General features: G+C 42.5%; 1 protein-coding gene across 7 annotated transcripts in view; it reads left to right on the top strand.

Annotated features, from left to right (window-relative positions):
* The window catches only part of rnf220a (ring finger protein 220a), a 511,280-nt gene that overhangs the window by 472,123 nt on the left and 11,228 nt on the right, over window positions 1-27,929 (top strand). For 3 of the 7 annotated variants that reach the window (XM_070886783.1, XM_070886786.1, XM_070886782.1), the window contains exons 14-15: window positions 16,041-16,115; window positions 17,305-17,430. In XM_070886783.1, the coding sequence (XP_070742884.1) occupies window positions 16,041-16,115; window positions 17,305-17,430 (201 nt within the window). The remainder of the gene's footprint in view (window positions 1-16,040; window positions 16,116-17,304; window positions 17,431-27,929) is intronic. The other 4 variants (XM_070886789.1, XM_070886788.1, XM_070886784.1 and 1 more) reach the window with 3 other exon arrangements.

Below are 27,929 nucleotides of genomic sequence, written 5' to 3'. Positions count from 1 at the left end.
TTGCTTCCAGAGGCCGTTAGAAACTGGAACGCTGCTTCAGGGCAGCAACCTCAACCTCAACTTCCTTGCACTAACGCTACTAGGAAGGCGTTACACTGGAAGTTAGCGCTAGGCTACAAATCTTTAGCCCCCAGCGCAAGTTTTTCTCCTGTAGCGCTTTGTCCATTTTTAGCAGCCGTTAACCCAACACCACAGTGTTGGCAACTCTCATGGCAGCTATAAAGTTTGAGTCCGTTGACTCTGTTTCTCTCTCCACAAATGTTCCCTGACCTGCTGAGTATTTCCAGCATTTTCTGTTTTTCAGATTTCTACCATCCGCAATATTTTGCTTACGAAACTTTGGAAGTTGTGTTGGTTAGCCCTTATTTGGAGTATTGTATTCAGTAATGGTTGCCATAGCACGGAAACATATACAAGTATTAGGAGAGGGAGCAAAATACCATAACATTGATTGTGGATGAGCTATGCAAAAGAATTAGATAAGCTTAAGATTTATAGTCTGGGAAAAATGAGGTTGGAGAGACGTTTGAATGCTGTTTAAGAATAAGCCAAGAAGTGAAAACCAAATCGTATAAATTTAAATTAATGACAATAGTGTTAAAAAGGGAGGGAGAACAGCCAGTTGTCGTGGTGCACATTGGTACCGACGACATAGGTAAAAAAAGGGATGAGGTCCTACGAAACAAATTTAAGGAGCTAGGGGCTAAATTAAAAAGTAGGACCTCAAAAGTAGTAATCTCGGGATTGCTACCAGTGCCACGTGCTAGTCAGAGTAGGAATCGCAGGATAGCGCAGATGAATACGTGGCTTGAGCAGTGGTGCAGCAGGGAGGGATTCAAATTCCTGGGGCATTGGAACCGGTTCTGGGGGAGGTGGGACCAGTACAAACCGGACGGTCTGCACCTGGCAGGTCCGGAACCAATGTCCGAGGGGGAGTGTTTGCGAGTGCTGTTGGGGAGGAGTTAAACTAATATGGCAGGGGGATGGGAACCAATGCAGGGAGACAGAGGGAAACAAAAAGAAGACAAAAGCAAAAGACAGAAAGGAGATGAGGAAAAGTGGAGGGCAGAGAAACCCAAGGCAAAGAACAAAAAGGGCCACTGTACAGCAAAATTCTAAAAGGACAAAGGGTGTTAAAAAAACAAGCCTGAAGGCTTTGTGTCTTAATGCAAGGAGTATCCGTAATAAGGTGGATGAATTAACTGTGCAAATAGATGTTAACAAATATGATGTGATTGGGATTACGGAGACGTGGCTCCAGGATGATCAGGGCTGGGAACTCAACATCCAGGGGTATTCAACATTTAGGAAGGATAGAATAAAAGGAAAAGGAGGTGGGGTAGCATTGCTGGATAAAGAGGAGATTAATGCAATAGTTAGGAAGGACATTAGCTTGGATGATGTGGAATCTATATGGGTAGAGCTGCAGAACACCAAAGGGCAAAAAACGTTAGTGGGAGTTGTGTACAGACCACCAAACAGTAGAAGTGATGTTGGGGAGGGCATCAAACAGGAAATTAGAGGTGCATGCAATAATGGTGCAGCAGTTATAATGGGTGACTTTAATATGCACATAGATTGATTGGGCTAACCAAACTGGAAGCAATACGGTGGAGGAGGATTTCCTGGAGTGCATAAGGGATGGTTTTCTAGACCAATATGTCGAGGAACCAACTAGGGGGGAGGCCATCTTAGACTGGGTGTTGTGTAATGAGAGAGGATTAATTAGCAATCTCGTTGACCGAGGCCCCTTGGGGAAGAGTGACCATAATATGGTGGAATTCTGCATTAGGATGGAGAATGAAACAGTTAATTCAGAGACCATGGTCCAGAACTTAAAGAAGGGTAACTTTGAAGATATGAGGTGTGAATTGGCTAAGATAGATTGGCGAATGATACTTAAGGGGTTGACTGTGGATGGGCAATGGCAGACATTTAGAGACCGCATGGATGAACTACAACAATTGTACATTCCTGTCTGGCGTAAAAATAAAAAAGGGAAGGTGGCTCAACCGTGGCTATCAAGGGAAATCAGGGATAATATTAAAGCCAAGGAAGTGGCATACAAATTGGCCAGAAATAGCAGCGAACCCGGGGACTGGGAGAAATTTAGAACTCAGCAGAGGAGGACAAAGGGTTTGATTAGGGCGGTGAAAATGGAGTACGAGAAGAAGCTTGCTGGGAACATTAAGACGCATTGCAAAAGTTTCTATAGATATGTAAAGAGAAAAAGGTCAGTAAAGACAAATGTAGGTCCCCTGCAGTCAGAATCAGGGGAAGTCATAACGGGGAACAAAGAAATGGCGGACCAATTGAACAAGTACTTTGGTTCGGTATTCACTAAGGAGGACACAAACAACTTTCTGGATATAAAAGGGGTCAGAGGGTCTAGTAAGGAGGAGGAACTGAGGGAAATCCTTATTAGTCAGGAAATTGTGTTGGGGAAATTAATGCGATTGAAGGCCGATAAATCCCCAGAGCCTAATGGACTGCATCCCAGAGTACTTAAGGAGGTGGCCTTGGAAATAGCGGATGCATTGACAGTCATTTTCCAACATTTCATTGACTCTGGATCAGTTCCTATCGAGTGGAGGGTAGCCAATGTAACCCCACTTTTTAAAAAAGGAGGGAGAGAGAAAACAGGGAATTATAGACCGGTCAGCCTGACATCCGTAGTGGGTAAAATGATGGAATCAATTATTAAGGATGTCATAGCAGCGCATTTAGAAAGAGGTGACTTGATAGGTCCAAGTCAGCATGGATTTGTGAAAGGGAAATCATGCTTGACAAATCTTCTGGAATTTTTTGAGGATGTTTCCAGTATAGTGTACAAGGGAGAACCAGTTGATGTGGTATATTTGGACTTTCAGAAGGCTTTCGACAAGGTCCCACACAAGAGATTAATGTGCAAAGTTAAAGCACATGGGATTGGGGGTAGTGTGCTGACATGGATTGAAAACTGGTTGTCAGACAGGAAGCAAAGAGTAGGAGTAAATGGGTACTTTTCAGAATAGCAGGCAGTGACTAGTGGGGTACCGCAAGGTTCTCTGCTGGGGCCTCAGCTGTTTACACTGTACATTAATGATTTAGACGAGGGGATCAAATGTAGCATCTCCAAATTTGCAGATGACTCTAAGTTGGGTGGCAGTGTGAGCTGCGAGGAGGATGCTATGAGGCTGCAGAGCGACTTGGATAGGTTAGATGAGTGGGCAAATGTATGGCAGATGAAGTATAATGTGGATAAATGTGAGGTTATCCACTTTGGTGGTAAAAACAGAGAGACAGACTATTATCTGAATGGTGACAGATTAGGAAAAGGGGAGGTGCAATGAGACCTGGGTGTCCTGGTACATCAGTCATTGAAGGTTGGCATGTAGGTACAGCAGGAGGTTAAGAAAGCAAATGGCATGTTGGCCTTCATAGCGAGGGGATTTGAGTATAGGAGTAGGAAGGTCTTACTGCAGTTGTACAGGGCCTTCGTGAGGCCACACCTGGAGTATTGTGTACAGTTTTGGTCTCCTAACCTGAGGAAGGACATTCTTGCTATTGAGGGAGTGCAGCGAAGGTTCACCAGACTGATTCCCGGGTTGGCGGGACTGACCAATCAAGAAAGACTGGATCAACTGGGCTTGTATTCACTGGAGTTCAGAAGAATGAGAGGGGACCTCATAGAAACGTTTAAAATTCTGATGGGTTTCGACAGATTAGATGCAGGAAGAATGCTCCCAATGTTGGGGAAGTCCAGAACCAGGGGTCACAGTCTAAAGATAAGGGGTAAGCCATTTAGGACCGAGATGAGGAGAAACTTCTTCACCCAGAGAGTGGTGAACCTGTGGAATTCTCTACCACAGAAAGTTGTTGAGGCCAATTCACTAAATATATTCAAAAAGGATTTAGATGAAGTCCTTACTACTAGGGGGATCAAGGGGTATGGCAAGAAAGCAGGAATGGGGTACTGAAGTTGCATGTTCAGCCATGAACTCATTGAATGGCGGTGCAGGCTAGAAGGGCCGAATGGCCTACTCCTGCACCTATTTTCTATGTTTCTATAAGGAAAACTTGGTGACACTTACTTAAAGTGACACATGTTTGTGAAAGCCTATTAACCACAGTACCAGAGGAAGAAAGTAGAAGTTCAGAAAGAGGTAGGGTGCTATGATAGAATTAAAAAATAACTTCAATAGGCTGAATGGATTTTTCTTACTCACCACTTCTGCACCCTCCAGTGATGGGCACAAAGTGTCAATGTTTGTACTAACCGGTGGCTGGCTTCCCTTGCTAGGAGGATGCCTACTTGGAGAGAGTTTGGAAATAGGATGTTAATAAACTGGCGTTCTGAGCAGTTTCATAACTATGAACAGCACCATGGTCAATCATATCTTTATTTTAAACCTAACAATCACAAAAAATGATGAAAAATCCCAGAACATGATAGTGAGCAACAAACATAATCACTTTGACACATATGCAGCAACTACCCATGTGGCCACCCATGTAGCCATTTTCTACCATTGCAACTGATACGTCCTTACTATACAGTATAAATGCACACGAGGCCCATGCTTGCGAGAAGGTCAGTCTGTGACCTTCTAAAAGGACAAAGGGTGTTAAAAAAGCAAGCCTGAAGGCTTTGTGTCTTAATGCAAGGAGTATCCGCAATAAGGTGGATGAATTAACTGTGCAAATAGATGTTAACAAATATGATGTGATTGGGATTACGGAGACGTGGCTCCAGGATGATCAGGGCTGGGAACTCAACATCCAGGGGTATTCAACATTCAGGAAGGATAGAATAAAAGGAAAAGGAGGTGGGGTAGCATTGCTGGTTAAAGAGGAGATTAATGCAATAGTTAGGAAAGACATTAGCTTGGATGATGTGGAATCTATATGGGTAGAGATGCAGAACACTAAAGGGCAAAAATCGTTAGTGGGAGTTGTGTACAGACCTCCAAACAGTAGTAGTGATGTTGGGGAGGGCATCAAACAGGAAATTAGGAGTGCATGCAATAATGGTGCAGCAGTTATAATGGGTGACTTTAATATGCACATAGATTGGGCTAGCCAAACTGGAAGCAATACGGTGGAGGAGGATTTCCTGGAGTGCATAAGGGATGGTTTTCGAGACCAATATGTCGAGGAACCAACTAGGGGGGAGGCCATCTTAGACTGGGTGTTGTGTAATGAGAGAGGATTAATTAGCAATCTCATTGTGCGAGGCCCCTTGGGGAAGAGTGACCATAATATGGTGGAATTCTGCATTAGGATGGAGAATGAAACAGTTAATTCAGAGACCATGGTCCAGAACTTAAAGAAGGGTAACTTTGAAGGTATGAGGCATGAATTGGCTAAGATAGATTGGCTAATGATACTTAAGGGGTTGACTGTGGATGGGCAATGGCAGACATTTAGAGACCGCATGGATGAATTACAACAATTGTACGTTCCTGTCTGGCGTAAAAATAAAAAAGGGAAGGTGGCTCAACCGTGGCTATCTAGGGAAATCAGGGATAGTATTAAAGCCAAGGAAATGGCATACAAATTGGCCAGAAATAGCAGCGAACCTGGGGACTGGGAGAAATTTAGAACTCAGCAGAGGAGGACAAAGGGTTTGATTAGGGCAGGGAAAATGGAGTACGAGAAGAAGCTTGCAGGGAACATTAAGGCGGATTGCAAAAGTTTCTATAGGTATGTAAAGAGAAAAAGGTTAGTAAAGACAAACGTAGGTCCCCTGCAGTCAGAATCAGGGGAAGTCATAACGGGGAACAAAGAAATGGCAGACCAATTGAACAAGTACTTTGGTTCAGTATTCACTAAGGAGGACACAAACAACCTTCCGGATATAAAAGGGGTCAGAGGGTCTAGTAAGGAGGAGGAACTGAGGGAAATCTTTATTAGTCGGGAAATTGTGTTGGGGAAATTGATGGGATTGAAGGCCGATAAACCCCCAGGGCCTGATGGACTGCATCCCAGAGTACTTAAGGAGGTGGCCTTGGAAATAGCGGATGCACTGACAGTCATTTTCCAACATTCCATTGACTCTGGATCAGTTCCTATCGAGTGGAGGGTAGCCAATATAACACCACTTTTTAAAAAAGGAGGGAGAGAGAAAGCAGGGAATTATAGACCGGTCAGCCTGATCTCAGTAGTGGGTAAAATGATGGAATCAATTATTAAGGATGTCATAGCAGCGCATTTGGAAAATGGTGACATGATAGGTCCAAGTCAGCATGGATTTGTGAAAGGGAGATCATGCTTGACAAATCTTCTGGAATTTTTTGAGGATGTTTCCAATAAAGTGGACAAAGGAGTACCAGTTGATGTGGTATATTTGGACTTTCAGAAGGCTTTCGACAAGGTCCCACACAGGAGATTAATGTGCAAAGTTAAAGCACATGGGATTGGGGGTAGTATGCTGACGTGGATTGAGAACTGGTTGTCAGACAGGAAGCAAAGAGTAGGAGTAAATGGGTACTTTTCGGAATGGCAGGCAGTGACTAGTGGGGTACCGCGGGGTTCTGTGCTGGGGCCCCAGCTGTTTACATTGTACATTAATGATTTAGATGAGGGGATTAAATGTAGTATCTCCAAATTTGCGGATGACACTAAGTTGGGTGGCAGTGTGAGCTGCGAGGAGGATGCTATGAGGCTGCAGAGTGACTTGGATAGGTTAGGTGAGTGGGCAAATGCGTGGCAGATGAAGTATAATGTGGATAAATGTGAGGTTATCCACTTTGGTGGTAAAAACAGAGAGACAGACTATTATCTGAATGGTGACAGATTAGGAAAAGGGAAGGTGCAACGAGACCTGGGTGTCATGGTACATCAGTCATTGAAGGTTGGCATGCAGGTACAGCAGGCGGTTAAGAAAGCAAATGGCATGTTGGCCTTCATAGCGAGGGGATTTGAGTACAGGGGCAGGGAGGTGTTGCTACAGTTGTACACGGCCTTGGTGAGGCCACACCTGGAGTATTGTGTACAGTTTTGGTCTCCTAACTTGAGGACGGACATTCTTGCTATTGAGGGAGTGCAGCGAAGATTCACCAGACTGATTCCCGGGATGGTGGGACTGACCTATCAAGAAAGACTGGATCAACTGGGCTTGTATTCACTGGAGTTCAGAAGAGTGAGAGGGGACCTCATAGAAACATTTAAAATTCTGACGGGTTTGGACAGGTTGGATGCAGGAAGAATGTTCCCAATGTTGGGGAAGTCCAGAATCAGGGGTCACAGTCTAAGGATAAGGGGTAAGCCATTTAGGACCGAGATAAGGAGAAACTTCTTCACCCAGAGAGTGGTGAACCTGTGGAATTCTCTACCACAGAAAGTAGTTGAGGCCAATTCACTAAATATATTCAAAAGGGAGTTAGATGAAGTCCTTACTACTCGGGGGATCAAGGGGTATGGCGTGAAAGCAGGAAGCGGGTACTGAAGTTTCATGTTCAGCCATGAACTCATTGAATGGCGGTGCAGGCTAGAAGGGCTGAATGGCCTGCTCCTGCACCTATTTTCTATGTTTCTATGTTTCTATGTGACCTGTCCTTTATTTCATAGCACTCAAGTGATGGAAGTGGGTGGAGCTTCCCCTTTTATATCTGAAGGTCTAGGTTAGGAGTGTCTCCCACAAGTTCACCACCGAGTGGTCAGTGTTCTCACAGTGTACAACTTAGGTCAGATTATACATGGGTTACAATGATAGTTGAATACATGACATCACCTCCCCCCAAAGTCTTATTGGGATCACAGGTTAAGTCTCTCTGGTGGTTTACGCTCTCTTGTAGAGCGCTTGAGTTGGGGCTCCAGTTGTTGGGCGCTGGCCTGAGTATCTGCTGTTTGCGGTGCCTCAGGCCTGTCCGGACTGCCCACAGTGACTGGGCTCTCCTCCCTTTGGTTCCTGTGTTCGGTCACCTGTGGTGGAGTGAACTCTACATTGTGTTCTTCCTCTGCTTCTTCCATGGGGTTGCTGAACCTCCTTTTTGTTTGATCCACATGTTTGCGGCAGATTTGTCCATTGGTAAGTTTAACTACCAGAATCCTATTTCCCTCTTTGGCAATCACAGTGCCTAAGAGCTATTTGGGCCCTGCAGCGTAGTTGAGGACAAAAACAAGGTCATTTACATCAATACATCGCGCCCTCGCATTCCTGTCATGGTAGTCATATTGTGACTGGCGCCTGCTCTCGACAATTTCTTTCATGGTGGGGTGTATAAGGGATAACCGGGTTTTGAGCGTCCTTTTCATTAGCAGCTCTGCAGGTGGAACCCCTGTGAGTGAGTGTGGTCGGGATCTGTAGGCCAACAGGAGGCGTGATAAGCAGCATTGTAGGGAACCCCCTTGGATTCTGAGCATCCCCTGTTTGATTATCTGCACTGCTTGTTCTGCCTGGCCGTTTGAGGCTGGCTTGAACGATGCCATTCGAACATGGTTAATTCCATTGTCTGCCATGAAGTCCTGGAATTCAGTGCTTGTGAAGCACGGGCCATTGTCGCTGACCAAGACATCCGGTAGACCGTGGGCGGCGAACATTGCCCGTAGACTTTCTACCGTGGCAGAGGATGTGCTTGAATTTAAAATGTCACACTCGATCCATTTGGAGTAGGCGTCTACTACAACCAAAAACATTTTTCCCATGAAAGGACCTGCGTAGTCCACATGGATGCGTGACCAAGGCTTGGCGGGCCATGGCCAGGGGCTAAGGGGGGCTTCCCTGGGCGCATTGCCCAGCTGGGCACACGTGTTGCACCTGCGAACACAAAGTTCCAGATCTGCGTCTATCCCTGGCCACCAAACGTGTGACCTGGCAATTGCCGTCATCGTGACAATGCCCGGGTGCTCATTGTGGAGTTCTCTGATGAACACCTCTGTGCCCATCTGGGGCATGACTACGCGGTTTCCCCACAGTAGGCAATCGGCCTGAATCGAGAGTTCGTCCTTGCGCCTGTGAAATGATTTAAGTTTCTCAGGGCATGCCCTGTACGTGGCTGCCCAGTCCCCATTCAGGACACATTTCTTGACTAGAGACAATAGCGGGTCTCTATTTGTCCAGACTTTAATCTGACGGGCTGTCACAGGTGAGCCTTCGCTTCCGAAAGCGTCAACAGCCATGACCATCTCAGCAGCATGCTCGGTAGCCCCCTCAGTGGTGGCGAGTGGGAGCCTGCTGAGTGCATCGGCGCAGTTTTCGGTGCCCGGTCTGTGCCGAATTGTGTAGTCATAGGCGGCTAACGTGAGTGCCCACCTCTGTATGCGGGCCGATGCGTTTGCATTTATGGCCTTGTTTTCGGCAAAAGGGACGTTAGGGGTTTGTGATCTGTCTCCAGCTCAAAGTTCCTGTCAAACAGGTACTGGTCTATTTTCTTTACCGCATATACACATGCGAGCGCCTCCTTTTCTACCATCCCTAGCCCCTTTCTGCCTGGGATAGACTTCTGGAGGCATAAGCTACCGGCTGCAACTGACCCTTGGCATTGACATGCTGCAACACACACCCGACACCATAGGACGACGCATCGCACGTTAATACAAGTTTCTTACATGGGTCATATAGCGTTAACAGATTGTTGGAACATAACAAATTGCGTGCTCTATTAAAAGCCCTTTCCTGGCTGTCCCCCCAGACCCATTCGCGACCTTTGCGTAGGAGCATGTGTAGCGGCTCTAGCAGCGTGCTCAATTTGGGAAGAATGTTACCAAAATAGTTCAGGAGCCCCAGGAATGAACGCAGCTCCGTCGTGTTACGGGGTCTGGGTGCTCTCTGGATCGCTTCCGTCTTGGACGCAGTAGGGCTGATCCTGTCTGCTGCTACCCGCATCCCCAGGAATTCTACCTCTGGAGCTAGGAAGACGCACTTCACCTTTTTCAGTCGCAGCCCTACCTGGTCCAGTCTACGTAGCACCTCCTCCAGGTTATAGAGGTGTTCTTCAGTATCGTAACCCGTAATGAGGATGTCGTCCTGAAAAACCACCGTCCCTGGAATCGACTTGAGGAGGCTTTCCATATTTCGTTGGAAGATCGCGGCGGCCGAGCGAATCCCGAACGGACATCTGTTGTACTCAAACAACCCCTTGTGTGTCGTGATGGTGGTCAGCTTCTTCGACTCACTCGCCAGCTCCTGGGTCATGTAAGTTGAGGTCAGGTCCAATTTTGAAAAAATTTGCCACCGGATAGTATCGCAAAGAGGTCCTCCGCTCTCGGCAGCGGGTACTGGTCTTGGAGTGACACCCGATTGATGGTGGCCTTGTAATCGCCACATATCCTGACCGACCCATCCGCCTTGAGCACCGGCACAATCGGGCTCGCCCAGTCACTGAATTCGACTGGCGAGATGATGCCTTCCCTCAGCAGACGCCTTCTATCTTTTCCCGCATCACGTACGGCACCGCTCTGGCGTGTGGTGTACTGGCCTGGCATCCGGGTTTATGTGAATCTACTTTGGTCCCCATGAAAGTGCCAATGCCGGGTTGAAATAATGAGTCAAATTTGTCCAGGATCTGTGAGCATGATACTCGCACCACAGAGGAAATTGCATTGACATCGCCCCATTTCCAGTTCATGATAGCAAGCCAACTCCTCCCCAGTAGTGCGGGACCGTCCCCTGGGACAATCCAGAGTGGCAGTCTGTTCTCCGAATCTTTGTGGGTCACCACTACCGTGGCACTGCCTAGCACCGGAATGATCTGCTTGTGTAAGTCCGTAGCTGTGCGTCAATCGGCGATAATTTTGGCCTCTTGGCCTTGGACGCCCACAACTTTTCGAACTGTTTGATACCCATCAGGGACTGGCTGGTCCCCTGTGTCTAGCTCCATTGATACTGGGATGCCATTGAGGAGCACTTTCATCATTATCGGTGGTGTCCTGGTGTATGAACTGTATACGTGCTCCACATGAACTCGCTGAACTTCAGCTTCCAGCGATTTCCCCCAGCGTTCATTTCTGCAATTTCTGCAGGTATTTTGCTCACCTCTGCAAACTCCGGCTGAGTGTGTGCCTCCACGCCTCCAGCATGAGCTGCTGTTTGAAACAAAAGATCCCTTGCCAGTCGATCGTCCCTGGCTGTCCCTGTGTCTGCCTGGAGAACTGTGTGCTGCTTTAACAATGTTGAATCTTTGTCCCAACCATTCCTTAACACAGTACCTCTCGTCTGTTCTGCTCGTGGCCATGCTCGCGTGGTTTAAATCCCAGTTTCTTGTCGCCATTGATACGTCCTTACTATACAGTATAAATGCACACGAGGCCCATGCTTGAGAGAAGGTCAGTCTGTGACCTGTCCTTTATTTCATAGCACTCAAGTGATGGAAGTGGGTGGAGCTTCCCCTTTTATATCTGAAGGTCTAGGTTAGGAGTGTCTCCAACAAGTTCACCACCTAGTGGTCAGTGTTCTCACAGTGTACAACTTAGGTCAGATTATACATGGGTTACAATGCTGGTTGAATACATGACAGCAACATGTGCACATGCAGCAGCCTTCTGATGGTCAATCATTTTCTCCTGTTTAGCTGATTTGAAACTTCTTGAATGAAAGAAAACTCAAACATTGTTTACGGTATCAAATCATAAAATGCCGACTATTTAAGTTGTGAACTGTTACATTCATATTAATTTTTAAAACAAATACTTATATTTTCCAATTATATTTTAATCAAAGTTTTAAAGAAAGGACTTGGTATGTTCTGCAAACTTACAAAGTTTAACAAAAAAAACGCTCAACATATTTTCCGTTGAGAGACATTTTCCATTTTGATAGCAGAAAGGTTTCCCATGAAATGTTGCAACGTTTCCCTTGAGCTGTTGAGACGCAGTGGGCTTATTTAGAGAGGCAAGTGTTAGGCTAGATAGGCTCAGCCTGGTTCTCCACACAATTACCTATGATGAAAATGCTTCTGGTCAGTCTCATTACAATTATGTAGGTAAAATAATAATGTCCTTTCCATGGACACTTTGTTATCGAACGGATAATCAGCCTGTAGAGAGGCAGCTTGTACAAAACCATTTCTGATTGGTATTTTAGCTCCTCCTAGTGGTAGGGCAGCAATGTATATTACTTTTTGAAGAGAAATTTTAATCCATTTGAAAGGCTTTTAGCTTTTATATATAGTGTAAAAAACTTAAATTTGAAATCATTTAAAATAGTTTGTAGTTACTTTATTGCACATTTCTAGCAAGAACTTTGGAACAGAAATTACAATCTCTAAAAAGATCTGTCAACATTTCAAATTGCAAATAATGTTTCAAATAGATGCTGGTTGACAGTAGTGATTTGAGAGAGATCTGCAAAGATTGTAATTTAAAAAAATATTCTAGTCACTTTTTGTTCTCTCTCCTGAAGGTGTTGAAGTTGAATTGTTGCTGGGGTATGGTTTTATGAGTTTGGGTGCATTTTAAAACCATCCTAAGTGGCTATTCGTACGTGAGTCTCGACGCTGAATGGCAGTCAGCTTTTTGATTTTGGGAGCCTTGCAGCCAGTTCTCTCCTCACTTGACACCCGCACATGAACATTCGCAGCAGGGGTTGCTGGGTAGGAATCAGATGTGTTCGGTGGCATTTCTGTTACTTCCCAGCCAGTAACAGCTAACTCGGCACCACTTGTAGATCAACCTTGGGACCTTCCTGGTCTGTATGGCTCACCCTCTTACTAAGTAAACTCACTGAGCCGTCACGATAATTATAGCTTCTGATTTGTGATGTTCTTGCTACCAATATAGAATAAATGTAACTACTAACCAATAAAATTTGAATATTCTGTTTTTTTATTTAATCCAATAATAGAGATGACCTATTCTCTGTTATTTATTTTGATCTCCTTCAAAGATTTCTGTAATGAAGAATTTTAGACCTCCATAACTGCCCTCTTAAGATTTTTTTCCCACGCCTTCAGAGAGAACTAACCACACCTATGTTCTTTTTAATAGTCCTTAGTGCTAACTTGTTATGAAGATAATCAAGTTTTTTTCGATTTTTGGAATGCATGATTTATTTATGTATTGTACCACACACTTCTAAAGAGACTCGGGGAGAGGAGGGAAGTAAAAGTCTCCAATATTAGTACATGAACCAAGCATTCTTAAAATTGATCTCTGCTGCAATATGTTTGTGCAATAGCAGATGGTGTGAGAAAGAATATTATTTTCTTCTTCTGGAGCAGGTTAGTGGGAGCCTCACCCTCGGTGTAATGTGCACAAGGGGTGGTATTGCTCGCAGAAAATGAAAAAATGTTCCATTCTTCAGGACTGACAAAGGAACCTGTAATATTACTCGCAGCGTTGTCAGCACTTATTCTCTTGGTGTTCTTTAAAACAAATTTCTTGGATAGTGGAAAGCAGGATTGTCATCAGCCCTCTGAAATTTCTGTTCAGTCAGTTGTTCCTGAATCCAACAGTCATTTAGAACAGTTTTTTCAAGAATGATGATGTGGCATTGATTTGTTGTTGTCACCCTTGATTGCAAGTGGGTGGCAATAAAACTATAACTAGAAGCAAATTTTCTTACATTTTCCTTTGGCATGTATGTTTGCATGTGTCGGTTATTATAGAAAAATAAGCCATTTTATTAAAATTAGCGTTTCCCCTTTAACGGTTGTTAGGTCTGTATCTCTGAAATTCTAGAAGTTTGCCAGAGTTCTGTAAAACGTTAATTGATGAGAACAAAGAATTTGAATTACCCATAACAATAATAATGCTAGTAATAGAAAAGTATAGACTACAGACTAGCAGAGTGTTTGGACAATTTCGGGATCCAAATGCAAGATATCACACTTGTTTCAAATAGGAACTGCATCTTTCCAGCTTTTAAAATGTTTGCATTTGTAAACGTGATGAGTAAGATCTCTTGCATACAAATATTCTATTTTTTGGTGCTTTTCATTGCTTCATAATTAAATATTGTACTCAGCAATGAGTTTAAATGCAGTATTTTCCTAAAACCAAGTATGATAAAACTGTTGGAGAGGCCTCAACAACCCTCACCAAACCCTGGGTCTGTAGAGACTAGATAATTGGATTTCAGTTTATGTCAGGTGACCAACAAGCTCCAAATGTGCACATAAGAAAAAAAAACAGGAAATGCTGGAAATCTGAAACAAAAACAGAAATTCACAACAGGTCAGTCAGCAGCTGTAAAGGGAAAAGACAGGTTAATGTCTCGGGTATAAGCCTTTGCATTAATGTCAGTTTCAAAGTTGCTGTGTTAAATGCGTTTATTTCGGGCAGAAACAGCTGTGTTCACTCACTAGTTTATTTCCCGTAGGTTTCCATTTCTTCTTCAAATTCAAATGCAGATTTAGTATCAGAGAAAAATGGTTCAAAGCCACATCCACAATGCAGGAGATTGTACAAAAGCAAAAGACTGCAAATGCTGGAAATCTGAAATAAAAACAAAATGCTGAAAATACTCAGCCGGTCAGGCAGCATCTGTGGAGAGAGAAACAGTTAACGTTTAAAACCGATCATCTTTTGTCAGAAGTGGCGCAGAGGATTGTCGGTTGGTGGAGGTGAATTACAACACAGCAACTCCATTGGCGGTGGAAGTTCAGTTTGTTAGTACGTGAACCTTCAGATTAGGTCACTGCTGCTAGCTCTCTGCTGCCCAACCAGTACTGTATATGATATGAAATATGTTTTGAATCTTTGCTGGTGCTGCTGCTTTATTTTAAAATTTTATTAAATGCTATTGCGTCATACCGGCCAATGTGTATAAAGGGCAAATCTTGTTTGCACAAACACACCCACTATCAGCCGTGCTTGTAACGGAGGCTGATCATATTCTATGTCACCTACAAGTGAAAAGTGTTAAATCATGACAAAACTTGATGTTGTATTAAATATCAAGCTGTTTTAGTATGGAAAATCTGTAGGTCAACACAAAAGTCGGAGGTTTGGCAAACAATGAAGAGGAATGTAAAAGATCCCACCAAGGCAGACACAGGTTAACAGAATGGGCAGGTGCAATTTAATATAGATAAATGTGAGGTAATACATTTTGGGAGAAAAAACAAGATTATGGGAGTATATACTTAATGGGAAAACACTGAGGCATATGGTAGAACAGAGAGAGACCTAGGAGTTCAAATACATAATTCCTTGAAAGTAAGAGTGCAATAGACAAAGCCCTAATGCAGGCCAAGAGAATTTTAGGTTTTATTAATAGGGGCATAGAGTGCAAGAGTAAAGAAGTAATGATGAACTGATACATAACATTGGTTAGGCACAATTAGAATATGGTGGGCAGTTTTGCGTGCCCCATTATAGATTGGATATTAAAGCCATAGAGCATGTACAGTAGCTTCACCAGGATGCTGCCAGGAATAGGAAACTATAGTTGTGCAGAGAGATTCTGATACTTGGACTCTTTCCACTGGAGCAGAAAAGGCTAAGCTGAGATTTAATAGAATTTTAAGAAAATGTTGCCAGGTTTTGAATAGGGAACGGCTATTTTCTTTGGTTGGGTACTCATTGAAAAGGGACCATCAATTTAACTTTGTTAATGAGAGTGAGAAAAGAGGTTAGGAGACATTTCTTTACACTCAGGGTTGTTGAGGTATGGAATGATGAATGCCACAGGGAGTTGTTAGGACAGAGCCCATTGCATCTTTTGAGGAAACAATTAATAAATATTTGAGGCAGAGGAAGATGCAAGACTATGGGGGGAAAGGGGGACATTAGAAATTGGATTTTGATTGCTCTAGTACGGAGTTAACCAGACAAAATGGGTCAAATGATCACCTCCTATTCTATAAACTTCTATGGTTCTATAATTCTCTGGCGGGTGAGCAGAAAAGAAAATGGGTATTATTAGATTGCACTCATTGTAACACTGTATGCGTCACACACTTTTTCCATCTCCTTACATAACAGTTATTTATTTCAAAGAGTGAGCTTGTTTGTTGAGCACAAAATTTAGAAGATCCCAAGCCCAAAAAGAGAGACACTTAAATTGAATGAAAATTTGCAACTAAGTAAAGATGCTATCTGAACTGTAGACAATTTTCCATTTTTAAAAAAACATTCTTCAAAATTAGTAAGTTTTTAAAAATTTTTATTTTGTTCAGGACTCCTACTCGATGCCCCTCACATCAATCCAGTGTTGGCACGTTCATTGTGAGGAATGCTGGCTCAGAACACTGGTAAGAATCTCCTTCCATTTTTTCATGTTCTTTCTTTCTTTTCTGTCGTTCTGCCCTAGTGCCTTCAGGGAAAAGTGTTATAATCCGTTCAAACATTGCAGTACAGAAGGAAGCAATTAATAAGAAAATGCTCATCTGTTTCGCAGCCAGCCTTTTCCAATACACAATTTATTATATAAACACTTTCACGACGTCCTTTAAAATTTGCTTGCTGTGGCGGCTTGTTACTAATGTTACCATTAAACCATACCCTGAAGACAGCAATAAAGTTGGAATGCTGGGCCCTTGCATCTTTAATCAAAGTGAATGCATGTAATCTTGTTACTGCTGCCTTTTTTTATGAAATTGGGCAGTACATAGCAACTGTGTATGTGTGTATGTATATCTGAATATGTAATACTCATTCATTATTCTCATTAACTTGGCTCTGTTTAAACAAAGATTCTTTTTTGTATTAAGGAAATAAAGGGGGGAATTATATGATTATACTGCATAGATCATATATATATATAAAACAAATAAAACGTCTCCAGTGTTGTAACCACAATTGGTGCTATAAAAGATTGGAGGGACGGGGGTTTTCTTCTCTCAAAGTGCCTGACTACAATGGCACATTGCCACAGTGCTAATGAGGGTTTGATGTATAAAACACTAATGAACTAAAAGGCATACATTTATGGTTGAGTTTAGCACACCAGGGTTGAGGTAAGTTCATTACCACAATTAAGGTACTCCTTTAGATTTTGATTAAACACTTCCTAACTTGTAATTATTCCTAATAGCTTAATGTTTCTTTGTTCAGCTTATCCCCACAAGGGGGGGCGGGGGAGACACAACAGTGTTGCGCTTAGATTAAGTTGTCCCAACTGCAGTTTCCTAGATTTTATTACAATGCTATGTTGTTCTGTCTTCAGATTTGTCATGTGTCCCCACTTCGCACCAGTAATGTAGAAACTAAAAGGCTCAGTTTACACTGTTTTGTTGCAGGTTTAATATCCCACTAATGGGTGACACCGCATTTGAATCTTCTCGTCAGTGGGAGATGTTGATTGTTAGTGTAAGAGCCAGGAAATCATACTTTGGGGCCATTATAATACATGGACTTGCGGTACCGTGCATTGACTACTAGAGCTCATGCTAAAGTAGCATGTGTGTTCAGTATCAGCTGTTCTCACATTAATTCCAGCAGTTCTGCCTCCCATTACAGATTGCCTGGCAGCAGAGACACAAGACTTGGCACTGGAATTGTAGACAGGGGCAATGTGGCACTAGAGCTCTTCCATACAGCACCACGGTGTGGAAACAAATTGATTTGGTACTGTGTATATGTGACAAAAATGAAGCATTTTAGTCTTTTAAGAATATTTTTCTACTGTTGTCCACAGTACACACAGGATAAAGATCAGTTATTGATAGATGTTTGCTGCAAGCTGGAGAGAATTTACATTACAGCTAGCCTAATATTCATACCTCAGGGCAAAGCGGGGACATGTGTGGTCATAAAAGTTCCTGCTTTGCATGGTCTGATTACTGCCAGGCGATTTGCTGGCATGGGTATCAATAGGGGGATGCTTATGTATTGGTAACTAATTTCTGTTGAAACAAAAGGTGGTGTTATTACATTAATATTGGTTGTAGGGGTATTGGGCTACCTGGTTTAATGCATCGTTGATGACAGTATAAACAACTACTTGCATTTATATTGCAAGTTTAATGTCGAAAAATATCCCAAAGCACTTCACAGAGGTTTACTCAGTCAAAAATGGACACCGAACCAAAAATGGAGATATTGGGAGGAGTGACCAGAAGCTTTACAATGGGTTTTACAGTGCATGGGGCATAGACGGGGGAAGGCATAGCCCAATGGTGAGACAAAGGGAGAGGAGGAATGAACAAGCGATTAAAGTTGGAGGAATGGAGAGTTCTGGGGCTGCTGGCGGATTGGAGGAGATTACAGAGGCAGTGAAGGACAAGGCCATGAAGGGATTTAAACATGAGGATGAGAATTTTAAATTGTAGACCGGGAGCCAATGTAAGCCAACAAGGAAAGGAGTGATGGATAAGCAGGTATTGGTGCGGGTTAGGATATGGGCAACAGATTCTTGGATGAGCTGGAGCTCACAGAGCATGCAGATTGGGAGGCCTGTTACAAGAGCATTGGAATAGTCGAGTTTGAAGTTAACAAAGACATGGATGAGATTTTCAGCAGCAGGAGCAGAGGTGGAAGTAGCCGGCACTTGTGACTGTGGATATGGGGCTGAATAAGCTGCTAAGATTGCAAACCCCTTCAGCCTGAGACTGTGACCTGGAAGGGATTCGGAATCAGTGGCTGGAGTACAGAGTTTGTGGCAGGGGCCGAAGATGATGGCCTTATCTAATTGACGAAGAATGAGGCTAGCCATCTTATGTGATTTAAGGAACTGCAATTTTTTTGCAAATGGGCTTTATTTCAGCACACAAAGGATTTGGAGTGACACTTCAACCTCAAAAGTCAGCAGAGAAACTGACTCTTGCAGCCTTTCACCACATAAGTAGCAAGTGCCCATTTTCAAGATACAATGTATGTTGAGAGATAGCTCAAGGGAAGCATCTTTATTATTCTGATATATCGTGGAGGGTAATAACATTTGTAAATTATGATAAATACACTCTTTTGCAGTGAATACTACGTTCATTTATCTGTTCATGTTAAATAAAACATCAGTTGGTTTATAGCCTCAGTCTTGGCTGACAGAGTATAAGTTCAATCTTTTCCTGTCCTTTTTTTGTATGTTCAGAATCCATCTAACGAAGACAAAGGGAATCATGTGGTGGCGTGAAACATTCCAGCAAGCCAATTTACAGAGCAAAGTTCTTTGTTCAACCCCTGGATCTCGCTATCACTTACCTAAATATTGGGCAGGGAACGGCACACTAGTGTTGCTGGGGGTGGACTTTAGACAGCTGTTGGTGCTGTTTTAATTGTCGGGTGTTGTCTTTCTGATGAGATATTTACTAAAAGGCCCATTCTGCCCATTCCAATGGTTCAGGTGGATTTTAAAGAACTCCTGGTAGGGCAGTTCTCCGAGTGTCCTGGTCAACATTTCTCCTTCGATCAACACCATCAAAATCAGATTCATTAGTCATGTATCTCATTCCTGCTGGTTGGATCTTCCTCTGTGCAAAATGGCCATGCATTTGCATACACCAGTTAATTCATTGTATGTGAAGCACTTTCAAACATTTCTGAAAGATATATAAATGCATTTCTTAAATTTACTTTTTAAATGTGTGACTGCATATATCCAGCATTTCTTTATGACACTGGATTGGAATATCTCAGGAAAGTGAGCCAGTCAATTTTTCCTTTGTTCTTTCAGTCTTGCATAAAGCTTAAGTTTTGTCATAGACAGTGGATCAAGGCTCAACTATATCAGGAGTAAGCTCACTTTTGTATATGCAGTCTTCCTTCAAAATATTTCAATGCTTTTTATGATGGGGAGGGGGATTTGTTTAATTGCAGTGCTTTCACTGTTCCCTAAGAACTGCTAAAACTTTACACTTGAGTACAGTGAGATAATACTGAGATGTGGGGAAGAATCATTCTACAGCTACAGTGCCATATCACCACAGATTTTGAGTTTATCAAAGTAACTATTTAGTCGGCCATTTGAGTTGAAGACTAGCGCTTCTTCACTGACACCTCCTGTCCGCAGAAAGAATATTCTAGGGCAGGAGTTTCTGCTTGATTGCGCTAGTTTTTTCAGTGCAATTCTTCCGATAGCGGTATTTAAAAAAAGAGGCAGACAAAAAGCAGGAAACTGTAGAGCAGTTAGCCTAACATCTGTCATTGGGAAAATGCTGGCATCCATTATTAAGGAAGCAGTAACGAGACATTTGGAAAAGCATAATTCAATCAAGCAGAGTCAGCATGGTTTTATGAAAGGGAAATCATGTTTGACAAATTTGCTGGAGTTCTTTGAGGATGTAACAAGCAGGGTGGCTAAGGGGGAACCAGTGGATGTGGTGTATTTGGATTTCCAGAAGGCATTCGATAAGGTTCCTACATAAAAGGTTCCTGCACAAAATAAAAGGTCACGGGGTTGGGGGTAATATATTAACATGGATAGAAGATTGGCTAACTAACAGAAAACAGAATGTTGGGATAAATGGATCATTTTCCGGTTGGCAAACAGCAACTAGTGGGGTGCCGCAGGGATCTGTGCTGGGGCCTCAACTATGTTAATCTATATTAATGACTTGGATGAAGGGACCGAGTGTAATGTAGCCAAGTTTGCTGATGATACAAAGATGGGTGAGAAAGCAAATTGTGAGGCCACAAAAGATCTGCAAAGGGATATAGACAGGCTAAGTGAGTGGGAAAAAATTTGGCAGATGGAGTATAATGTGGCAAAATGTGAGGTTATTCACTTTGGAAGGAAAATGAAAAGCAAATTATAATTTAAATGGAGAAAAATTGCAAAGTGCTGCAGTACAGAGGGATCTGGGGGTCCTTGTGCATGAAACACAAAAAGTTAGTATGCAGGTACAGCAAGTAATCAGGAAGGCAAATGGAATGTTGGCCTTTATTGCATAGAGTATAAAAGCAAAGAAGTCCAGCTACAACTGTACAGGGTATTGGTGAGGTCACACCTGGAGTACTGCGTACAGTTTTGGTCTCTATTTAAGGAAGGATATGCTTGCATTGGAGGCTGTTCAGAGAAGGTTCACTCGGTTGATTCTGGAGATGAGGGGGTTGATTTATAAAGATAGGTTGAGTAGGTTGTGCCTATACTCAATTGGAGTTCAGAAGAGTGAGAGGTGATCTTATCGAAACATATAAGATAATGAAGGGGCTCGACAAGGCGAATGCAGAGAGGATATTTCCACTCATAGGGGAAAGTAAAACTAGGGGACATAGTTTCAGAATAAGGGGCACCCATTTAAAAGATGAGGAGGAATTTCTTCTCAGAGGGTTGTAAATCTATGGAATTCTCTGCCCCAGACAGCTGTGGAAGCTGGGTTATTGAATATATTTAAGGCGGAGATGGGCCATTTTTTGAGCGATAAGGGAATAAAGGGTTATGGGGAACGGGCAGGGAAGTGGAGCTGAGTCCATGATCAGATCAGCCATGATATTAAATGGCGGAGCAGGCGCGAGAGGCCTGGTGGCCTACTCTTGCTCCTATTTCTTATGTTCTTAAAAGATTGCAGGCTTTTTAACGCAAAGTGATTTCAGCACAACTCGAGTTTCCGCGATCCCTTGCGCTAGTTTTCAAAACATGAGGCTAAAGCAGGCCCTGCCCACAAAACTGTCCACGTCTCCAGGGTGAATGAATCACCATTGTGAGTTTCCACTCATTGCTCTTGTTTGCAAGCTGTCACAGAGGCTCCAAAAATTAAGCTAGAACTTTTGGGCGTAAGGACACTAATAGCTATGTTTTTAATGAATTTTTAAAAATCTACTAAGTATCCGAATCTAATTAGAAAATAGTTTTGTGTATTAAAAATTATTTTCAGTCATTTAAAATCAGGTTACTCACAGATGGTAGATTGACACTGATCTAAAACACATATTTTTTGTGATAAACCCATTTTCAGCTGTATTATTCAAACTTTACCAAGTTACCACTCTTGAGAAATATTTTTTAAAGCAAAATATTTTCCAAAAAAATTAAGTTTTAAAACCTGCCCGATTGCGCTGGTTCATGGCAGAGTTTGTGTTTAGCGATATGCAAATGAGTTTGAGTGGAAACCCGGTGTGAGGGGCACTTTTCAAAACCGGTGCAATTTGCGCCTGAATCGCCGATTGCACCCAAAACGGAAACTCTACCGCCTAGATGTTTATGAGGGGTATCAGCTGATTATCGCTTAACAACAGTTGGGGCAGGTGCTTGTGGCATACGAGGTTAATACCACAGGGACAACTTATTCAACTGGCAGAAAGGCCTTTTTGAATCCTTCCACTCTTGTACTTGCAGAGTTCAGTATATGCATCCCTGAGAGTGCATTCTTATGCATACAGGGCAGAATCCCCAAGTGTACAGAGAGGTACTGCTGGGTTTTAACCAACTAAAACTTTGCAGCTTACTAATACAAAGCACTGGAAGGCTTCACTCTGCTCCCCCAGCTTTGGCGTGAGGGGTTACCTGGAACCAAGTGGAAAGAGTTCCAAGTGCAAGTGACAGGTGTACCCCTTTGTGTCCTATTGTTGAGCCAGACTGGCCAATCTGTCATTCAATCCTTCCAGCTATATGTATTGAATTACTGAGTCTGCCATAGAAGGTTGACTTGGTTCTGAACTTCCATCATTGGAGATACTTTGACCTCCATACCTCTCTCCCTTCCCCTCCCTAGGTGCATACTCACTAGCTGGTCATTGGACAGCTGACACGTGCAGGTTTGAGCCCTCACTAGGTGGACAGGTAGGTACCAGGAGCTTCTCACAAGCAGCACAACTGACCACAAAATGTCTGCATTTCCAGCATCCTCCTGACCACAGGATCGTTGCATTTTATCATATCTCAGTGAACAGTTCCACCAATTGGAGGTGCAGAACTTCAGTAGCAGCTGCTCGTCTTTTTGTAATCCAGTTATTTTGGATACTAAGACCTGGATATATGAGAAGGTTTTCTTAAAAGTAGCTTGCAAGTGAGTCCTTCAAGCAGAAGTCATCTCAAGACTCAGCTATACGATGGACATTTGCTTTCATTGTAGTGAAGGAACTACATGGCAGCTTGAATTTCGCCAGTCACCTTGAAGTTCTAGACATCAGAGTCCAATGCTACATAACAGGTTTGCTCATCAACAGCTGCTTGATTAATGCCCTTATGCGAGTGCTTTGACAAAAAAACATACCCACTGTAAGGTCTACTGTAGCTCCATAGTACTTGGTGACTACCAGTCAGTGTAGGCTGGAGGCTTGCCTTCTTCCCTGCAGCCACTTTGCCTCTTCTTTTACAATTACACCACAGCTTGATCATGGATCTTGCACATAGCCCAGAGAAAGCCCATCTGTTCTGAACCATGAACTAGAACTGTTTGGATGTATGCTTATTGTATGCCACAAACTTGAACCTACAATGGGGCTTTGCTGTCACTAAAGAAAGATGAGAAACAGCAAGGTGTCCTTTGCCCTTCTCGGCATGATACCAAAAGACTGTGTCTAGGATGAAGCTGGCAGCATGAGGACCCCTAGATATTAAGAGCAGTGGTTGCTACACTAATTTGTGCAGTATTAATGACTTATCAGGAATGGAGCCTTGCTGGTTGGTTCTGAGTTTGAAATGTTTCCATACATTACTTTATTCAATACTCAGTGCATTTATAAAATAGTTTTTTCCCCCTTGGTATGTTACTAACCCTACATGTATTATATGAGCTACAAACGATATGCGGCAATCAGAGGGTTACATGGTAAATGTGATTTATTTTCTTTTTACAGCAGCTCTTGTAATAAAATAGTGAGAATGAAAGAGCTCTGACCTCACTTAAGTGGAGTTTAGATCAGTTGTTTATCATTTATTGCTATTCTGTTTTCTTTTTTTTTCTTTTTGCATGCTAACTTTCTACAGTCTTACCAAGTATCCCTTTGAGTTTTCATAACTTTTAAAAAAAACTATTTGATCCAATGTTTGAAATCAAGTAGTGTTATAGCATTATATTTCTGTAATTCTCTTAGATGGCGGTTGCTAGCTAGTCAGGAATTTGCAGTTTGCAATGAGCAAGACGGTCTCTCGCAGTTGGACTAGGAATGGATGCCTGTATGTTGGATTTCTGTGTCAGAACACAGTGCATTGTTTAGCATGCCTGCTGTGATTCACTAAGTGGCATTTCCCTGCTATAGTACAAAATGCTGATGGAATACAATCAGCTTTCAGATATTCCTATTACTAACCTTTTGATAAAATCCTTATGACTAAGTAAATCCAAGGACCATAAATCCATCTGGACTGTTAGTAAAACTTGATTCTTCACTTACGAAAAGAGCGCCCAAAAGGAAAGCAAATTTGTTCTGCAGGGGAAGTCGTATTTTGTAAACTTGTGATTTATTAGGAAATGAACAGTCAGGTTTTCCCCAGTGAGCCATTCTGTGTTGGTTATAGGAAGTCCAGTGAGTGGCTAATCCGCTCCCTTGCAGTAACTTGTTTAACCTTGCTGTGTATTAGAGTAGCAAGACTATAATAGTTTAAATTAAAGATGGCGAAAGTGAAGCCGCACAACTTGAAGCTGTGGTCTTCCAGCTATTTACCTTCTGTTTCCTCAGTAACGGGCACTTACAGTACAAAAGAATATAAAATATATCAGTACTTGTATCTCTTCAAAATACTTTTGAAGTTGAACTCACATTTTTATCAGGTTGCATGTTTTAAACATCAAAGCATTTTCTCTTGATTTATCTTCTCACCTCATACTGTTGAGTGTACTAGCATTCTATTCATAAGCCCTTACCAATACAAATGCAACAGAGACCCAGTTTTGTTTCTGGGAAAGTGGCTTTACTCACTGTACAGGGAATCAAGGATGCAAACCTATATACCTCTTAAATTTGTGGCTCTTCCCACACTACTCAAATGCTTTTGATGGTTGACCAAAACATAGCACTGACTTAATGCGTGGAGCTAATATGTTTACTCAGACATTCAACTGAGGAGCATAGTTTGGGAAGGCTGGACAGGAAATGGAGAATAAAACCACTTCAGAGGTTCTGATTTGGCACTTTTATTGTATCCCGCGATGATCTTGAGGCATTTTAATATCGAACAGTCCTTGGTATATGTTTGCACTGATTCATAGAAATATACCTTACCATACTAAGAAAGTTCTTAAATTTGACCATTTTCTCTCAGAATAGTGTAACTAACAGAGCTAGCAGTGTGATGGCGATTGAGAGCTTACAAGATTAACAAGCTTGGTTGTCAAGTGAACTCAAGCCTTCTCAGTTATTTTACTGATTATTCTGTTAATATTGAGCCTTGGCATTGCAGTTAGTGGTTATCGTTCTTGCATTATCTCCCTTTGCCACTCCAGCTTCTGATAGTAGTTAGAGGTAACCACTCATTCTAATGACTGTTCACACTTTTTGCTGTCACTTTCTTTGACAGATGAGCTAATGGTGGTCGATCATTTACCTGCTTTTGCAGACTTGCTTGTTATCTTTATAAGAAGAAGCAAGACCTGAGTGGGTCATTGACATCTTTGAGTATTTTGACTGCTAATAATGACTTGGAGATTAATGTTTGGAGGACTATGTTAGCTGTTAACACTTGGAGGATCAGTCACATAAGTGCATGAGTTTGCAACATGTTGGGCTCAATAGCTGCAAATTGGGCTTTCTTCTCAATTTACAACTGCTTTGATTTAAATAGCACATTATAATAGGACAGATTTGTGATATAATTCAGCCTTGCATAGCTCCAAAGTGCAGGGGTAGGCTCCACTACACTGCAGCTAAATAAGCTGAAATGAAGGCACCCTTACATAAGAAATGAAGGATTCAGATTTCAGGGACATTGGGACTATATCCTTGTCGTAGGTTAACTGGAGCTGTGGGAAGAGTTCCAACTAATATGGAAAGGGCAAGACTAAAGCAAAAAAGTAAAGTCGGTGGCTTAGAAGGGAAAGTAAGCTTTAGTTGTATAGGTAATGCCATGGTAGCAAGGTTGGCCAAGATTAAACAGGACATGAAAGAAAGACTTAGATTTATAATAGCGCCTTTCATGACCACCGGAAGTCTCAAAGCGCTTTACAGCCAATGAAGTACTTTTGGAGTGTAGTCACTGATGTAAGAAAGGAAAAACAAAATCCAGGTGTCAAAGACAAAAATTGTAAAAACCGAAGAAATCTAAACTAAGGTGTATATTAGCACACAGAATATAAGCAACAAAATTGGGGAACTAGAGCTATTGATTAAAATAGAAAATCATGATAATGTAGCAATGCTAAGACATGGCAGCAGCTGGGTCAGGGTTAGCAGTTAGAAAATCTGGATATACCACTTTTGGGAGGGTAGGGAAAGAAGGACGGGGAGGAAATAACAAAGATGATAGATAAAAGAAATGCAACAGATTTGATTTATGAGGATTTTCAAAAAAACATTTGATAAGGTACCACCTAGGAGACTTACAGCAAAGATAATTGCACATGGAATTAAAAGGAAATTAGCCAAATAGATAGACAGCTGGCTGGAGGATAGAAAGCAAAAAGGATAAAAGTAAGTTTCTCAGACTGGAAAGGATGTGATAAGTAGTGGTCTACATAGAAACATAGAAAATAGGTGCGGGGTAGGCCATTCAGCCCTTTGAGTCTGCACCACCATTCAATAAGATCATGGCTGATCATTCACCTCAGTACCCCTTTCCTACTTTCTCTCCATACCCCTTGATCCCTTTAGCCGTAAGGGCCATATCTAACTCTCTCTTGAATATATCCAACGAACTGGCATCAACAACTCTCTGCGGTAGGGAATTCCACAGGTTAACAACTCTCTGAGTGAAGAAGTTTCTCCTCATCTCAGTCCTAAATGGCTTACCCTTTATTCTTAGACTGTGTCCCCTGGTTCTGGACTTTCCCAACGTCGGGAACATTCTTCCTGCAACTAACCTGTCCAGTCCCGTCAGATTTTTATATGTTTCTATGAGATCCCCTCCCCTCTCATTCTTCTAAATTCCAGTGAATATAAGCGTAGTCGATCCAGTATTTCTTCATATGTCAGTCCTGCCATCCCGGGAATCAGTCTGGTGAACCTTCACTGCACTTCCTCAATAGCAAGAATGTCCTTCCTCAGATTAGGAGACCAAAACTATACACAATATTCAAGGTGTGGCCTCACCAAGGCCCTGTACAACTGCAGTAAGACCTCCTTGCTCCTATACTAAAATCCTCTTGCTCTGAAGGCCAACATACCATTTGCCACCTTCATCGCCTGCTATACCTGCATGCCAACTTTCAATAACTGATGTACCATGACACCCAGGTCTCATTGCACCTCCACTTTTCCTAATCTGTCACCATTCAGGTAATATTCTGCCTTCCTGTTTTTGCCCCCAAAGTGGATAACCTCACATTTATCCACATTATACTGCATCTGCCATGCATTTGCCCACTCACTTAACCTGTCCAAGTCACCCTGCAGCCTCTTAGCGTCCTCCTTACATGCTCACACCGCTACCCAGTTTAGTGTCATCTGCAAACTTGGAGATATTACACTCAATTCCTTCATCCAAATCATTAATGTATATTGTAAAGAGCTGGGGTCCCAGAACTGAGCCCTGCGGCACCCCACTAGTCACTGCCTGCCATTCTGAAAAGTACTCGTTTATCCCGACTCTCTGCTTCCTGTCTGCCAGTCAGTTCTCTATCCACGTCAGTACATTACCCCCAATACCATGTGCTTTAATTCTGCACACCAATCTCTTGTGTGGGGACCTTGTCAAAAGCCTTTTGAAAGTCCAAATACACCACATCCACTGGTTCTCCCTTGTCCACTCTACTAGTTACATCCTCAAAAAAATTCCAGAAGATTTGTCAAGCATGATTTCCCCTTCATAAATCCATGTTGACTTGGACCGATCTGTCACTGCTTTCCAAATGTGCTGTTATTTCATCTTTAATAATTGATTACAGGAGTCCATGTTATGTCTACTCTCACTTCTGTATTCATAAATGACCGTGAATCAAAGGAATAATATCCAAATTTTGCTGATGACACTAAATTGGGAGTATGACAAATTGTTATAGATTGTAAAAAAAAAAAGCTTCAGGAGGACATAGAAAGGGCATTAGGATGGACAAATATGTTCCAAATCCAGTTATATGTAAAACAAATGAAGAAAT

Source organism: Pristiophorus japonicus, chromosome 8 (assembly GCF_044704955.1).
Source record: "Pristiophorus japonicus isolate sPriJap1 chromosome 8, sPriJap1.hap1, whole genome shotgun sequence".
NCBI classification, from domain to species: domain Eukaryota; kingdom Metazoa; phylum Chordata; class Chondrichthyes; family Pristiophoridae; genus Pristiophorus; species Pristiophorus japonicus.
The sequence above is the reverse complement of the archived record's forward strand: the minus strand, read 5'-3'. Positions and strand labels throughout refer to the sequence as shown.